This window comes from Crotalus tigris, unplaced genomic scaffold, assembly GCF_016545835.1.
Source record: "Crotalus tigris isolate CLP2741 ecotype Arizona unplaced genomic scaffold, ASM1654583v1 scf7180000017973.899353, whole genome shotgun sequence".
In the NCBI taxonomy this organism is placed as follows: domain Eukaryota; kingdom Metazoa; phylum Chordata; class Lepidosauria; order Squamata; family Viperidae; genus Crotalus; species Crotalus tigris.
The window spans coordinates 639,347-656,406 of NW_024096753.1; the positions used below are offsets into that span (position 1 = coordinate 639,347).

The window sequence follows — 17,060 nt, forward strand, 5'->3', positions numbered from 1 at the left end:
CATTTATGGGATAACCATGAGCTAATGAGCTCCCCCACCCCCAAAGAAATCTCCTTCACTTAAGAGAGGGGTCTTCAAACTTGGCCCTTTTATGACTTGTGGACTTCAATTCCCAGAATTCCTCAGCTTGGCATGCTGGCTGAGGAATTCTGGGAGTTGAAGTCAACAAGTCATAAAAGGGCCAAGTTTGAAGACCCCTGACTTAAGGTCTAGCTGTTCTAAAGAGAATTAGGTTAGGGAAGATTCTGGTACATCATACCAAACACTCTACTTTGAATTCAGACTTTGAATGTTCTTTTGACTAACATCTTTGGATATTTTCGTAAGATCTGTTACTGCTAATTGAAATTGCTTGTATGTTCTAAAAGGTTAAATGAGACAAATAAGACTATATATAGTAAGTTTCAAAGGAACACTTTACTTCATGATGCACATAAAACACAGGCAGAGCTTTGATTGCGCTATCATAGTTGCATCTTGATTTTTTTTAAACATTGTATATAGTATACATTGCATACTCCCAGTTGAGATGCCAGCACAAATCAATTTTCATTTTTTGTTTAACTCAAATGGCCTGTATTTAAAGACGCCTTTTGTTTACCTGTCTTATAGTTTACACAATTTGTTTAGCACTTCCTTGAAAAATTTAGAGTTTTTCAAGTATTAAATTGAACTGATTTTATGTGCTTCAGGGGTCTTAGACAACAATATTTATCCTCAAATTATTAATTGAAAATCTGAACCACACATATATAAATCAGAAAAAAATGTGGTTTTCATTTTAATTAGTTGATGTGGCAATATTTTACTTCATAATTTTCCTTTGATATTTACTTATGTTTGAAAGGTATTAAATATGTTGTGATAATACCATATTCTCTGTCAAACTGTAAAAAAATGTCAAATTTCTATATCAATGCATGAATCCCTGAGATAAATTCACATAACTAAATAATAGTTCAGAATTTCTCTGTAGTATCTTTTTTTTTACAACATTCCTCTCATTTTCTAGAGGTTTGCCATCTAAGAAACAAACAAGGAATTTATGATTTCAATACCCTCATTTCACAGTCCTTTCTGAACTTGTAACAAGGAACTAAGACATCTTTTCTAAAAAATTTACCTGTATTTCATTTATCTACATGACCAAATGTGTTTTTTCTGACATTCTGTATATCTAGTTCACTAATGTTTTGATCCAAATTAAAATGTGCACTTGGTGTTTATTCTGTTATATGTGTAAAAATATTTGTAATAATTGTGGGAACTAAACAGGGATTCAATAATACAGTTTTTAAACACAGAAATTTGAACAAAACTATAAATATATAAGCACATTTCTCCTTTTTACATATGAATCATAATACTTTATCAAGGATCCCAAAATGTAATGATCTTTTCTAGTTCATCCTCCTCATATATTGCCATCAATCTAGTATAAAACAAGGTTTTCATTCTTCTTCATTTTTCTTGTTAGTATGACAATCCTGCTTGGTGATTACAATTTTATTTCCCCACAGGCACATATTTCTGCCTGCCTGGGAAAACAGCCAGGATACTACTTCATAGCAGTTGAAAAAGAAACCGGTTAGTTTGTTGTTTTTGTTCTCAAAAAAAGAGAGATGGGCAGTTAAGAAATATGAAATATAAATAAACAAATAAAGAGGGTCCTCTGGAAGAGGTAGACATGCAAACTGGAAATGCCTTTGGTCTGCAGAAGGCCTCGTTCCTCTTTACACACAACATTTTCAATGGCTGGGATCACCATCAGGACGGGAAAAGGCTCTGAAATTCAATTTTGCCAATCTCAGGTAAACACTATTGAATCAATGAGTGGTAGCTTATCAAGTTTCAGAAGCATGTAAAATCCAAGAGACTTGAGATGGAGAATTCAAATAGGTGGCAATTTTATTTTTATTTATTTTTCCAGTGGATTTTTTTTTTATAAACAGTCACTTGAAAAAGAATTTATATTGGTTCCTTTAATTATATGAGTCAGTGTGCAAATTTAAACATATTCTGTATTATTTATCTTTAATTAAACTTCATGGGAAGAAAAAGAATAAAAATAAAGCAACATTATTTTCCTTTATTTTGTATTCAGCTATGTAGGTTTTTTAGAAAGTTCGTATATCAGCCTAAAAACATGAATAAACTAAAGATTGATATTTTTAATTAGTAAATTCCATCTGCACCTAAAAATAGCATGACACCAGCTATGAAATACAGTGCAATGAAATACAGAAAGCATGTTAGGAATATTATCCAATATTGTACTTTCAAATGTCTAAATCTAATTAACATCAGTAATATCAACATTTATTTTCTGATCAACTGAACAATATTTATGACCTTTGAAACATGCTAATTGGATATACATGTATGAGTATATCAATAGCAGCCTATATTTTAAAAAAGAAAAGAAAAAAACAGCAGCAAAGATGTCAAAAGGTAAGTATAAGGAAAGTACAAGAATATTAATATGTAGATTTAAGAGAATTATTGAGTAAACTAGCAGACTATTCACTGGACTATGAATGTTATTAAGTCAGATAATGACTTGCAAAACACAAATGGCATCTTTTCAAAAAGATAATTACGTCTTTCCACAAACCTGTGCATAGTATTAGGTTAATATTTTTTCCGTAAACTCTTGATACCTGTTTGCAATTTTATATCAAAAGCAAAAATGCTATGTGGATAAAATTCTAGCTTGGAAACCAGGTTTTCACCACAGGAATTGCAGCTCTCTATTTCAGCCTCACTCTCTTAAAGGCCTATTTTTTTTAGAACAAGTAAGGGTCAAGGAACAGGTGTATTTGCATAAACAAGAGAAAATCTATGTAAAAGTAATATTTATCTTTCTTTCTCACCCAGTGGATACAGCATGACAACCACAGCCTTTTTTAAAGAAGATGTTTTGCTTTCTATTTAAATGGTTTTAAAATCTGTTTTGTTTTAAATACATTAACTGTTTTCTAAAATGTGCTAATAACTGACTTTAATTAGATATTAATTCTGTTAGAACACATGAATTATTTGCTTTTCCAAGTTTCTGTCCTGGATATATTGCTCCTTCCTATCTCTTACCTGCAATTCATTGAAAAGTGACCTGATTTCAAGAAGATTTATCAAATACAAGGTAAGGATAATAGAACAATGTTAATTTAAAGATTAAACCTACATCTTTAATACAGACAATCAGAAATATTTTCCATCTATAAATTATCCTTAAAACATATTCCTGAAAGGACAGTTACTCCCTGTTTTTTAAGACCTGAAAATTCCTGACCTAAATACCACTGTCAGATGGAGATATAATTGGCTGAATGATCACATCTAGAGGATACTCATAAATTGCTCCACATCAGCTTAAAAAATAACATGGTGTACAGTGCCATAGAATTTTGTCCTGGGTCCTATGATATTCAACTTTTTCACTAAAAACCTGAATGTAAGGTCTCAGAGGAAAATTATCAGATGTACAGATGACACGATATAAGAAGGAATAGCTAGAGAGGAGAGGATTCGAAAAGATCTATGCAGACTTGAAAAATAGGCCACAATGAACCCCATGTAATTTGATGATGTAAAGCCTGGCACAAATGGAAAAAAAGAGATACACAAGTACAGGATGGAAAAGACCTGGCTTGAGAGTATGCTTTGGGTGTTTTAGTACTGTAGATGATAAACTTAGCATAAGGCAAATATGATGCTGCTATTAGAAAGGCAAATGCTTTGGGGGTTCAGTAGCAGAAGCATATAATCCAGATCACAGCAATAATTTTCCTACTTTACTCTGTCTTAGTCAGATGCCTTTTGGAATACTGTGTCCAATTCTAGGAACAATCTTTCAAAAGAATATTGACAAATGAGAGTTCAAAAGTGAGTTGCTGCAAGAGAGAAAAAACTGGAAATCAAGTCCTACAGGAAATGGTTAAAGGTATGGTTAGCCTACACAGGAGAAAATTGGAGAGATATGGTATCAGTCTTAAGATATCTAATGACTGTTGTATAGATGTTGGAGGGAGTGAACTTGCTTTCTCTTGCCCTGGAAAATATTCTGTACATCTTAAAGTTGTTGAAGTTGAGAAACACTGGTTTCAATTTGCTTTCTCTTGCCCTGGAAAATATTCTGTACATCTTAAAGTTGTTGAAGTTGAGGAACACTATACAGTGTTTCAACTATACAGAAGTGGTTTTCAGGTTACATATTAGGAGGAATTTCTGTGTAGTGAGAGCTATCAATTGGTGGAACAGACTGCCTCATAACATAGCATGTACCTTCCAATCCAAGGCCAGATAGCCATCTATCCAGCTGGCTTTAGCATAACCGGCACTGAGCAGTAGATTAGACTAGACGACTTCTACAGTTTTATAATTCTGGCAATATTAACTTGACAAATACATCAAAAGTAGCATTTTTAAAATTTAACATCTACTTTTTATTACTGTTCTATTTTATAGTACATTTTCTAAACAAGCTCTAGGTGATGAATCAGATACAGAGGGAGGGACTAGTCTAAAGTCATCCAGCTGGCTTTATCCCAAAGCTGGAGCAGAACTCACAGTTGTCTGGTTTCTAGCCTGATGCCTTAACCACTATACCAAACTGATTCTCATTAGGGAACTGTCATCAGCATTTTTCTTTCATTGCTGTTTTCAAAGAGTCTCCATCTCCTTCTGCCAGGAGACTGTGAGTTCTAGTCCCTCCTTTGGCACAAAGCCAGCTGGATGGCTTGGACCAGTCTCTCTCTCTCAATTCTAAGAAAGAGGCAGTGGCAAATCATTTCTGAAATCTTGCCAAGAAAACTGCAAGGACCTGTCTAGGCAGTCTCCAAGAGTCAACACTGACTCAAAGAGGCAAAAAAAAAAAATAAATAAATAAAAATAAAAAATCCCCAACCCTATTTAGTTATTGAAATGAGAATACCATTAAGAATCACATGCAGAGACTACAATCTGAAAGCTCTAACAGCTTAATTATTCTTGAAATGCTTTTTTACAGAGAGGCCATGCTCACCAAATTTAGCATGTACAGAACAAGTGATTCTTCAAGTTATTATTTGGGTTCCCCCCCCCACTTCAGATAAAAATCTGAGATGATTCAGCAAATTGTTTTAATAGCTGCAGGCAGAGTTATTAAAAACCAGTTATTAAAAATGCTGTCTGTCTACTCCAATCAACGTCAGTAGGAAATTGAATTTGTCTATTTAAATCAGTTTCACAGCAGATTTCATTCAAAGACAAGAGAAGAGTGTGCGCTCTGACAGAATTATAAGATGGGTGAAAGTGTATTAGGTAATCTTATCTATCCTCTGATTGATGTGGAAAATGCAGAATCTCTAAAAATGTCTCAATATCCACTGAGGGACTGCCCACTGCCAGACGAGTTAAATGTTGTCTACTCTTCCATCAGTTTTGATCCCAAGAGAATAGCCTGCACATTTAGAGATGCCTGCCTAATTTCATGCAGTACTCATTTTATTCCAAAGGCTTTTTGTCTGCAAGAAGGTCAGACCTCTGGCTGAAATGATCTGTCCATCCCCAACAGGAGCAAAGAACAGAACATATCAAGAAGAGATAAGAGAGAAAGGAGATGCCAGGATAAAAGAAAATGAAAAAGGGGTTCTAGAAAAACAAAAAATGAGATCTAGCAGGTCCACCATAGATATTAGTGTGTCCTATAACTGATAAGTGCTCTGTTCCAGACCCAGAGTTCTAATCCTAACTTTGAACAGCACTGCAATCCCTTGTCTTTTTGCTACTTTCAGGAAAATATTCCCATGCTGTCTTGCAAAAGAATTAATTAATTATAAGTAATTAAAATACTTGATCTGCATTTACATTTAAATAGCCATCCAGCTCTATACCATAGTCATTTAAACAGTTATAAATGTAGTATACTGTAAAGAAGAATGAATAAACGATTGTTTCCCTTATTTAGGGGATGATATCTGCCAAAGCAGTTCTTTTGAAAAAGACTTTTTAAATTTTTGCTTAGAATAAATTATATTTTTTTCACTAAAATCCTACACTTAGGAAACAAAATGGGAGCAACCAGTAGCAAGAACAGAAGCAGTCTCATGTATTTCCTCATATGGAATTAAGGAGGGTATATGGTTCTGAATCTCCAAATTTACTTAACATATAGAAAATTAATGTTCTGCAAAAAAAAAAAAGATTGGTTTTGTCCCCTTTCAATTAAACCTCAGTTTGATAGGGAACATAATTTTGATTTTTTTTCCCCCCCAAACAAATGGGATTTTTCACTTACACTATTTGTGAGGTGGTTTGAGGGACATAAGTGAGAGTCTTTCATTGTATTATCATCTGTCTAATGATCTGCAGCCTCCTTGTTTTTTCATACATTAATTAAACTGCAAGGAAAAACATTTTTGGAACAAAAAAAATAGATAAACAATGCTTTGAGTTGGGCTGAATTCCAGATTATTTCATGAATATACCCATGTATTTTTCCTGGAAATGATGAATAATTAGTCTTGTCTTCTTCTGAGAGTCTTTCCTTTCCTTTCCTTTCCATTTGTCTCCTTTCCTTTCTTTTCTTCCTTTTCATTCATTCATTTTCTTTAAATGAAACAGCTTGTAATTGAATTTTGAGATTTAATTATTATTTAAAAGGGCAAAAAGGAGAAGAACAAAATCCTGTCAAGTTTTAGATAGTACCATAAATTCTGTAGGTGATTCCGTGCAAGTATCTCTTCTCATATTCATTACTATATTATATTTTATCAAACAAATTAAGACAGAATTGTTGTTCCCAATTCTGATTTAATTGAAAATAAAAAGATGGCATAAATAATTTATGTTTTTAATTCATATATAAATTTTATAGTTTATAGTTAATCTTAAGATTAATTAAGATTAATCATTAAATGGAAGAACATTTTTTGGCACTGAATGCTGAAAGAGGCACACTGAAGTTCAAATAGACATGGAAGACTTCCTGTTTGGAGAGCTTTACTAGTCAGTGTAATAATGGAGACGGTTGATGCTATGATTTAACATGTCCTCCTTTGATCAATTGAAAAGTTTGTCATAGACTGTGATAAACATAGGTGTTTTAGCTTCAGTCTTTTTAATAATCTAACCAAGAATTTTGTTTCTGTTTGTGCAGCAACATATCATAGTTGCAAGGCCCTAGCATCAAGGTAACTCCAGGATTACATTCTCCATCCAGAATTGTCCTAACTGGCAAGTTAATTTTAAGATGAACACAATGCTGGAACTACAGCCAGGAGCCACTGTTGCAGCAATGATCTCCTGAAACAGCCTCCCCCCTTGACATCAGATTTACCTACTCCCTCTCAACATTGAGGAATCAATTAAAATAAAGATTTTCCATAAGGCTTTTTCTAATGTATGACTATCATCAGGACATTTTTGGCGTTGTTTCAAACCTTGAAAAACATTTGATTCTAAAATATACTGTAAATATTTAAATGCAGTATCTCAGTCTGTTATTCTGGATGTTATTTGTTCCATATCGTGGAGTTATGCAGTATATTTTTGCTATAAACTGCAATGATTCAATTACTGCAATTAGTATATGCAGGTCAGACAGACCAACAGACAGATTTAAGCTGTAGCATTCAAGGCCATCCCACATTCAGCATTTATGTTGAATCAGGAATGGTACCTTGCTGATGGGTTCACACAAAGTTATCCTCCTTAGGCAGCTAAACTGATTATTTTTCAGCTTGACTGCATGCAGTTTAATTTTAAACATTTGAAACACAAATTTGTGTCGTGATTTGTGATGGTAATGGACCTTGAGGGCAGGCCTTTTCCCATCACAAGAATTCTTGCCTCATCCTGCTGCCTGAGCTTTGAGCTCTCTAGTAGATATCATAGCAAAGTTGTTAGACATGTGAGCTAAATTGTTCTAATGAACATTACAATCCCTATACAAAAACAACAAACACTACCAAGCATGGTTTTCCCCTTTTTATATAAGGAGCATGCACTTACTTATTCCACTCTGCAGCTTCTGGGCTCAAAACCATTGCTCTCTCTCTCTCTCTCTCTCTCTCTCTCTCTCTCTCTCTCTCTCTCTCTCTCTCTCTCTCTCCCCACATACATATTCACTGTGACTACATATTGCAATCTATTACCATGGTTGTTGTTTTTGGAAAAAGTACCAGTCTGGGGGGGGGGGAGATCGTGCCATCATTACAACTTTCAGGGGAAATTTGTATGAAAGAAACATGATGTCTTGATAATCAAAAAACATTTGCATCATACCAACAACTCATTGCAAAATGTACAGAAACACATAGCCAGCTTCAAAATAGTTTAGAGAGGTTGGAGAAATGAAACAATATTATATAAAATGTCTTCACCATTAAAAAAAACAGTTGCTGCATCTTTTTTGCTATTAAAGTCTTGCTCCTTGAAGACATTGGCCTTTTTCATCAAGATGATTCAAATTTCTTCTTGGTTTGGTACTACTACTAAAGAAAAGAAGAAATAAGGAGACATGATAGCAGTATTCCAGTATCTGAGGGGCTACCACAAGGCAGAAGGGTTCAAGTTGTTCACCAGAGCACCAGAGGGAAGGACAAGAAACAATGGTTGGAAACTGATCAAGGAGAGAAGCAACCTGGAATTAAGGAGAAACTTCCTGACAGTGAGGACAATCAACCAGTGGAACAGCTTACCCCCAGAAATCGTGGTGCTCCATCACTGGAGATTTTTAAGAAAGACGAGATGGTGTGAGTTGTCCTGCTTGAGCAGGGGGCTGGACTAGAAGACCAGGGTCCCTCTTCCAGCTCTATTCTATTCTATTCTGTTCTGTTCTGTTCTATTCTGTTCTACCTCCTAAAGACTGTCCTCTTCTCAGTTAAACATACCAATGGCAATTGTGTATGGGTGAACAAGTGTGAAGTAGAATTTTCTCCTTGGCTGAAATGTGTAGCAAACGGTGTTTATGTAGCAAAGTAAATGAAGATAACAAAAGATCTAATTTCCACAATTATTTTCTTGTTTCATTTATTAAATAATCCTGTTTAAATTAAAGTTAAGGAAATGGAGGCAATGCTTCTCATTCAACTCTCATATACAAAGAGGCACAAGAAAAATTGTCAGAACACCCAAAGAAACAAAGTTAGCAAGCATTAACCATATTAATATTTCACCACTTTTGTCTTTAAGATTGGAGAAAAGTCTTTCTGCTTTTCAAAATACTTCTGATTACTGAGACAAAAAGAAAAGGTTGGAAAACTCCAAATTATATTCTGATTGCATAATTGGGCTTTGTGCCAAACAGATGACTACAGAAATTAATTTTATTACATATAAAAAAGGAAAGTTATATGATAGATATTTTTGATTTAATTTCCCACAATTTTTGGTTTATTTATTTCACAAACCAACATGATTTACATGACAAAATATATATGAGGCCAATTATATAGTATTATAGAGTCTGCAAGATAAGAAACAAATAATTGATAGGCATGATGTTAAACAAACATTTTCCTAATTTATACCAAACAGCTGCTAGCTCTATTTCTTTGTCAGCCATTTTATTTGACATTGTAGCGTATAATCCTGAAGTCCCCTACACTAAATGCATATATAACTATTATATTGCCAGTCAAGTCATCCAGATGTTTGAAGTTCAGCATACCTCTATGCAGAAAGCATTTAATACTATATCTTTTTTGTATCTCATTCTAAGGAATCTACAATTAGTGAGGACTGATATGGACGTAACTGACCATGCAAATGAAGTTCAGAACCATTAGACTGGGTTGCATTCAAGTTTATCATTAATTGGTTCCTGGATCCAGCTTGATTCTGAATGCTCAGGTAAATGTCTCTGAAGTTGAAGCTGATGCACCAAATATAAATTTCCTGAAAAATGCTACTTAGGTCATAATAGTACATTCCCACTACATGAAATGAATACATATTTTAATGAAGAGTATCTAGAAACTATCATGAGTTCTAAATGCATTGGACAGGAAAAAGAGGTAGGCAGCATATGCTGTCTCATTAATATGTTTACACAGTGCCAGAACTCACACATGTCATACAACCTGCCTTGCCTACCCTACAAGGTTCCATCCAAAAAAGGTCCCGGAACTCCGTTCTGGGCGTCTATTACAAAAAAAGCCCTGTGTTTACATGGTAAACAGATAAACTGTCTTTTCAGAGTTCATGCGGCCAAGTTCTGAAGTGAGTTGGCACTGACATGAATGTGTATTAGATCAGATTAAAAACTTACTTGGATTCGAGCAAACATAGCTTCTCTTTTCACACATTTTTTATCTGAATGCATGGAGTCTAGAGAAAAGAATGCTGTGTGCATTGCCTATATTCTCGCCTCTTTTAGCACTAACTATTTCAGGTGCCGTCCTGAAACAGATTGTTTAAGAAACTGCATTGGATCCTAATGTGCAACTTGGTGTCTTGTTCATCACTATAAAGCCCTGAAATGCTTAAAACCAGAATCCAAGAACTTCAGCCTATCTACTTTTCCAAAGTCCTTCCTCTGGGTTCTAATATCCCCAGATCTTTTAGGGGACTGGGTGTCCCCCTGCTCATCTTATTGGGCTTCCAGTACTTAGCAAAAGAAGAACAATCCAAACATTGTGTGTGTTTTGCAAAATGATTTAGATGGCTCTTTTCTTTTTTTAAAAAAAAAAAACATCCACCTTCTACTGTACCATTACTATTAGTGTTTGTGATGATATACTGAGCTACTTTTAAACAAGTGTTTCAACGTCTTAAGATTTCTGGAATTATTTCAATTGTTAATGTATAGTTTTATTATTACTGGCTTTTACCTTAACCTTCTTTATTTTCAGGAGAGATAGAATATAATAAATGGGTTGAGTCACTTCTATGAATGGCAATTTGCAAAGCAGACTCAAAAAGGGCAATCAATAGCTTTTGAGCCACACAAAATATTTAGTTGCAAAATGTACAGCCAGTCAAGTCCCTATCCATTTCCTGGCCAGCAAGGAACTGATGTAAACTATTTGAAAAACTACTTATTTTAAATACACCCAAGCCTCATTTTTAAAGTATTGATAATGTATACCTTATTCACATATTTCTGTGGAGAAGGACAAGATTTCTGTACATTATGCAAATGGAAAGAAAGGAACTTATCTTAAATCAGGAATAAACAATCAGGTGCATCTGTAAGAAAAGCATATTATTTTTATTTTAAAAATTAAACAGGAAGCTTGCATATTGCAAAGCAGAGTTAGCAATTTGCACAGTCCCTATAGGTGTTCCAAGAAAATAAAAATAACTGTATTGTTTACCAGCCTGTATACTTGCTAAGTTGACCAGCAACATAAAGAAAGGGAACAGATGTTGCCATCCACAGTGAATGAGCATTTTACTTCCACTTTGTGCTTCTAAATATCTAATACCCCAAAAAGATTATTTACCTCCATACTAAAGCAATCCTGTGCTTGCTAAACTGACCTGGTCAATTTGGGACTCCTAACAGCTGTATCAGCAGTTCAGATAACTTCTTGTGCCTTAGTCATACATTTCCTTTCTTTAAGTGCATTTCTGTTCACTTCTCTTTGTACATATTTGGTGCACAATAATTGGGACACAATTAACAAAAGTACATCCCATTCCACTGTAATAAGGTTTATCTTTAAATGATATTGATTTATTAATGTAGAAATGTACTCATTTTGTATCCCTCCATTTTGCTTCCTGCCTAATATAAATGTCCTCTGAAAGAAAATGTTCCACTGAAATGAACTGATGCATAAAAAATGGGGTCACCAAGGAAAGGACACTCAGTTGTACTTACTGAGCCTTGATAAACCATGCATTTCTTTATATGCAAATCATTTAGGTTGGGTAGACACCTGACTTCATCTTTTCACCTTAATTTACCTCCCAGATCAATATGTGAATGTCTTGATTAAAGAGCAGATAGTTACAGAAAAAAAGGCTGCTGTTTTAAAAAGAAATATCTATTCCCCATGCATGATGTTACTCTTTAGCTCCCCTGGGCCCCCATAATTCATCTCCTCTGTTTATTTTATCTACATAAAAATAAAATCTACCATCAAAGATATTTCCATCCTTTCTGTTTCTACAGAATCACAGCCAAATGACAGAATGACTGTGCATTCTTTGTCTTATCCATTCCTGCTACATCGTAACAACTTTTCTTTTCTAAAGCATTTTCTAAATATATCTTGCAGTTTATACTTCCAGCTGCCACTACAAAGGCGTTGTTTTCCCTGTCCAGGAAAATTCAAAATTGTTACAACTTTAGTATTTCATCTTTGTCTTGTCTTGACTTATAATGACATCCTGCAAGCTTTGAAGAGATCTCTTAATGGGACAAGGCATTTTTCCACCTGGGAAACTGGACCACCTGCAGCTTCTTTCTCTTCCTGATTGCAACTGTAAAAGAGATTGCAACCACATTCACTCCCAAGTACTTAATGATTGCTCCTGTTGAAACAATTGCAGCTCAGTGATGAAATACACATTGCCATGAATTTAGCAATTTTTTCAGTGGGAAATTTAGCTCTAACCAGCCAATCAGTTCAGTGTATTAGATACAGTGACAGCCCAGTTCCTAGAACATTTCCAAAAATGTTGATTTACAGCAAATCTACTAATTTGTGATCATTTTTGTAACCTATTTTCATGAAAAAATATGCATGTATGAAAATACAATATATACTTTAAAAATCAGTATGAATATTACTAGAGTTTCTTTTTAACCAACTTTTACAAAACAAGGTCAAATTGTAGTTAATAAAATGAGAAATCCTGAAAATGCAAATATGACATTGTCACTTATCCCTCCTATAATACTGCTGTTTCCTTTGAGGATATACGATCCCTTAGCAGTAATCAGGACCAGAGGACAAAGAAGACTTTAGGATCAAACAAAACAGAGGGTTACATAGGGGCACTTGAGCAAAATTCCACTAAGATAGGATGCCCTCTTATCACCTTTATGCCCACCTTCTAGAATGCTAGAAGTGACAAATAACATTGATTGGATGCTGTTGACATCATTTTCCTGATCATATACTGATGTCTTATTTTCATTTTTTGAAGCTGCTCTGTCAAATTTGGAATACCAGCATGCAATTGATAAGGAACTTTAATCAAGTCCTGTCCAACTCTATTAATATTGTTGTTGTTGTTGTTGTTGTTGTTGTTGCTATTATTGCTACTGCTATTGCTGATGTTGTTTTTGCCTCCCAGATTATCATTCAACCTTTTAAATTAGATATTGTATTCTTATTTAAACTACAGCATAACATTTGGAAACGTTATGTCAAATGTTTGAAAAAATGAGTTGCCCATTAGGAAGACTAATGGCAGAGCTCATGGAAAGGCTGTGTTGATTTGTTCTTTGGTTGTTGGGATTTTTACTGCAGGTCCTACATATTGCTATTATTGCTATTGTCCTATGGTGTTGTTAACCACCCAGAATTATGGATTTGAGATGGGAAGACATATAAATTGAAATAAATAAACATAGGATCAGATATTGGATAAATATAAACCACATAATAGGGACCTGGATGAGAAACAGTCAAGAAGGTGATTATCACTTTTTATTATATTTGGTTTTAATTTGAAAACATAACATAATTCCAATCTAGGTTTCCAGAATCTAGAGGACTTTTTTTTCCCTTAAACAGACAGAGAGGATGGAGGGAAGGAGGAAAGAACATTCACCTATAGCAATTTGGGATTTACATTCTTAATGTAGCTCTTAGCTATAACATTAAAAATAAATTATCATCAAAAATGCCATTTATTTCATTTATTTCAACAGCTCAGAGGAAATAAAATCCTAATTTTAATCTATTTAGAATCCCTCTGCAACACTAATGCAGTTCTGTATCATTGTGTTTCTATTTTTTCTCTGTATTTCATACTAAACAGGGTTATTTTTAAGAAGCATCTCTTGTTATCTAAAAGTATAAAAAAGTAATAATAAACACTGTTCAAAAGGGCAACACATTTGACTGAATCACAGCACTGATCTTTTACCTTTTATAATTCTTTGGTATTTCCTTCTGCTTTGTAATTCACTTCCAATTACTTACACTATTTTAAAAATGGGAAGACTTGCTATAATATGAAGCAGCATGGTCAATGTCCTTTTAATATCTGAAAATGCTGCCAAAATAGAACCGGTGGTTTAGTAAAGCAGGCATTTCTCTGAAGCATTTGGAAAAATTTAGCAGCTCTTTTGTTTATAGATTAAGAATATTTATTTATTTATTTATTTATATTTTATCACCTCTTCCTCGTATTAAAAAATTAAAAATGACCAGACTTGAATCATTTAATTTGCGAATTTACAATTTGCCATTTGTGCAATGCCATCAGCAAGTACTGAGTGCCCAATTGGCAAAAGAAACCTCAAAAACCCATTGGTTGCAAAGAGGCCTTCATCCTGCAGTGGAGAGACAATGGCTAGAATGATGAATTTGCCATAGAAGTTAAGAGGTTATGAAGGTCTTAGATCTTAAGAAAAGGAAGCGGAACTGTACTTCTTGGCTTTGCCCAGATTTATCATGACCCTTGTACTTCTCTTCTCCCAACATTTTCTTCTGAAGAGGGAGAAAATCTGATGGGTATGTATGTGTGGAGTGTGTGTGTGATTGTGGTGGGTTAAAATGTGATGGAGAATTTGTGTCACTTTAGTAGAACTGTCTTGCAATGTAGTTTTGAAAATTAAATTTAAATAATGTATAGTTAATAACAGGATAAATATCATACACAATTTTTCAGGCAGACCCAGAGAAATGAAACAACCATATTAATTCTCATTCCCAAACCTCCATTTTGGGGAAAAAAATCTACAAGTAGGTACTGAATTATTTAGGCTGCAGTTATGAAGAAGGAGGAAATCAAGTCTAATTAATAGCTCTTTGGTTATATGAGTGAATTGAGGAGAGCACTTTCAGTCCTTTCTACTCTTTTGCTAAACTGTTTCTCTTGGCATGTTTATCAAGATTTATTTATGCTCCATACAGCAAGAAAATAAACTCTCTTACACTTTTTATTCTTTCCAAAATGTACTGTAGAAGTACTCCCAAGCTCTTGTACAACAGCATCAAGGATCAAGTGGAACCAGTAAGACAACTGTGCACTACCGTATTTCACACCTTTACAGATCCTATTTCCTGATGTTAAAATGATACTCATCGTGAAAAAAATAAATAAATAACATTCAAGAAGATGAATTTGAAAATAGCTGTATGGCTGTACTTTCTACTGAGTTTTGGTTACTACTGCAATAAAAACAAGATAAAGATCATTATGGATTACAGAAAAGTTGAAGCCATTATGTACAACAGTAAGGACATTTAAAATTACTAGCATTATAAACAAACCAATACGAAAAGTGGGATGATGCTGTCATTACAAATAAGCTCTGTAGTACTATACTATCATGGTGGTCGTGTATAAATGCACCGCTGATCAATCTAATCAAGTTATTATGTTGATCTGTCCTCTGTACAAGATCCATACAGAAAGCCCATCTCCATATCCCACTATTATGAAATCACTTTTGGAAAAAATACGACAGAGGTTCTATTCTTTGGCTGCTTCCAAGTTCTAAAACTCCTTTTTGAGATCAGGCTAAATCATCTTTCCATTGACAAGCAAGAGTGTTTCTGGTGTAGAAACTGACTTGTGGGTTTTAATTTTAATTAACTATTTAATTAATCTAGCAAATGCTGTTAGGCATTAAATTAATTTGAAATAGATCACTTTTAAATTTTATTTATAATGTTTTTTAATTATATTTATTATTTTGCCTGTATTTTATTCTAAGGTTGCTTAAATATGTTTTTTTAATGGGAAGGCATGTTATAAATGTAACAAGCATCTCATTGTTAATTTTTCCAAATATCTTTTTTTTTACAACATCAATATTGTTATGCTGAATCTCTAAGCTCATACACCATAATAAAAAGAACTGAATTGATAGAATGAAAAAAGTAATTAACAAGCTAAGGTGCTGTTTATGCCCAACATGCTAAGAGTTCTCACTTGTGTTAATGTAGCCCCATTATGATCATTTTAAAGCGACAGAAGTCTGGATGAATATCTAGAAGAGAAACTTACCTCTTCCCACTGATGGATATATCTTATTAATCTTGAAAGTCGTAGCAAACGTAGCAGACTCAGGATTTTTGTGAACCTCACAATGCGAAGTGCTCTAGCTGTCTTATAGACTTCTGAATCCATTCCTTTCTCTACAATAAGAAAGATATAATCCACTGGTATGGATGAGATGAAGTCAACCACAAACCAGCTCTTTAAATAATTCATCTTGATTACTTTGGGGTCTAGTATTATTTCAGAGCTATCCTCATTAACCGTGCCAGTTCTAAAGTTCATAATCAAGTCCAGCAGAAACACAGTATCCGATGCTACGTTGAAAATAATCCATGGTGTGGTTGTCTGTTCTGTGAAGAATGTGATACCAACAGGTATTATTACAAGATTTCCAACCATCATGATAAGCATGATTAAGTCCCAGTAAAACCTAAGAGAAACAGAGAATGCAATTGTTAAGCAAAACAACATGTAAATGGCCATTTATTCTTTTCTGTGCATATATGATTTGTGGACAGTGCTTTAAAATTGGAAGAAACTAGACTGCATTCAAGTTTTTTTTCATCAAATATACAAAACAGAAATTGAAACCATCCCTTCACAATTATTCATGTGCCTATGATTGCAAGTCACATCTTCAAAATAACTTTTTTTCCACAGAGGTTTGATGGTACATTTTGCTGAAAGTCAATTTTCTTTGGTATCTTCAACAGAAACATTTCCTGTTTATGTTATGGAAAACATAAATTTGTTTGGAACTAAACCTTTAAAAGTATTTTTTTCAATGTAGTTACATTGAAAGCATTGATAAGTGCAAGAAAAGATTTTGCTAAAAAAAAAAGGAAAAAAATCAGAATGCCTAAACCTTCAGAAGCAAAATAAAGGCTTCAGATAGTAATCAGGAACATTAGTATTAAGATAGTAAGCTTCCGGTAAAAAGATGG

General features: G+C 34.0%; 1 protein-coding gene across 1 annotated transcript in view; it reads right to left on the reverse strand.

Moving 5' to 3' along the window:
* The window catches only part of HCN1 (hyperpolarization activated cyclic nucleotide gated potassium channel 1), a 155,052-nt gene that overhangs the window by 100,508 nt on the left and 37,484 nt on the right, over nt 1–17,060 (reverse strand). The window contains exon 2 of the mRNA XM_039345685.1: nt 16,123–16,546. Within this exon, the coding sequence (XP_039201619.1) occupies nt 16,123–16,546 (424 nt within the window). The remainder of the gene's footprint in view (nt 1–16,122; nt 16,547–17,060) is intronic.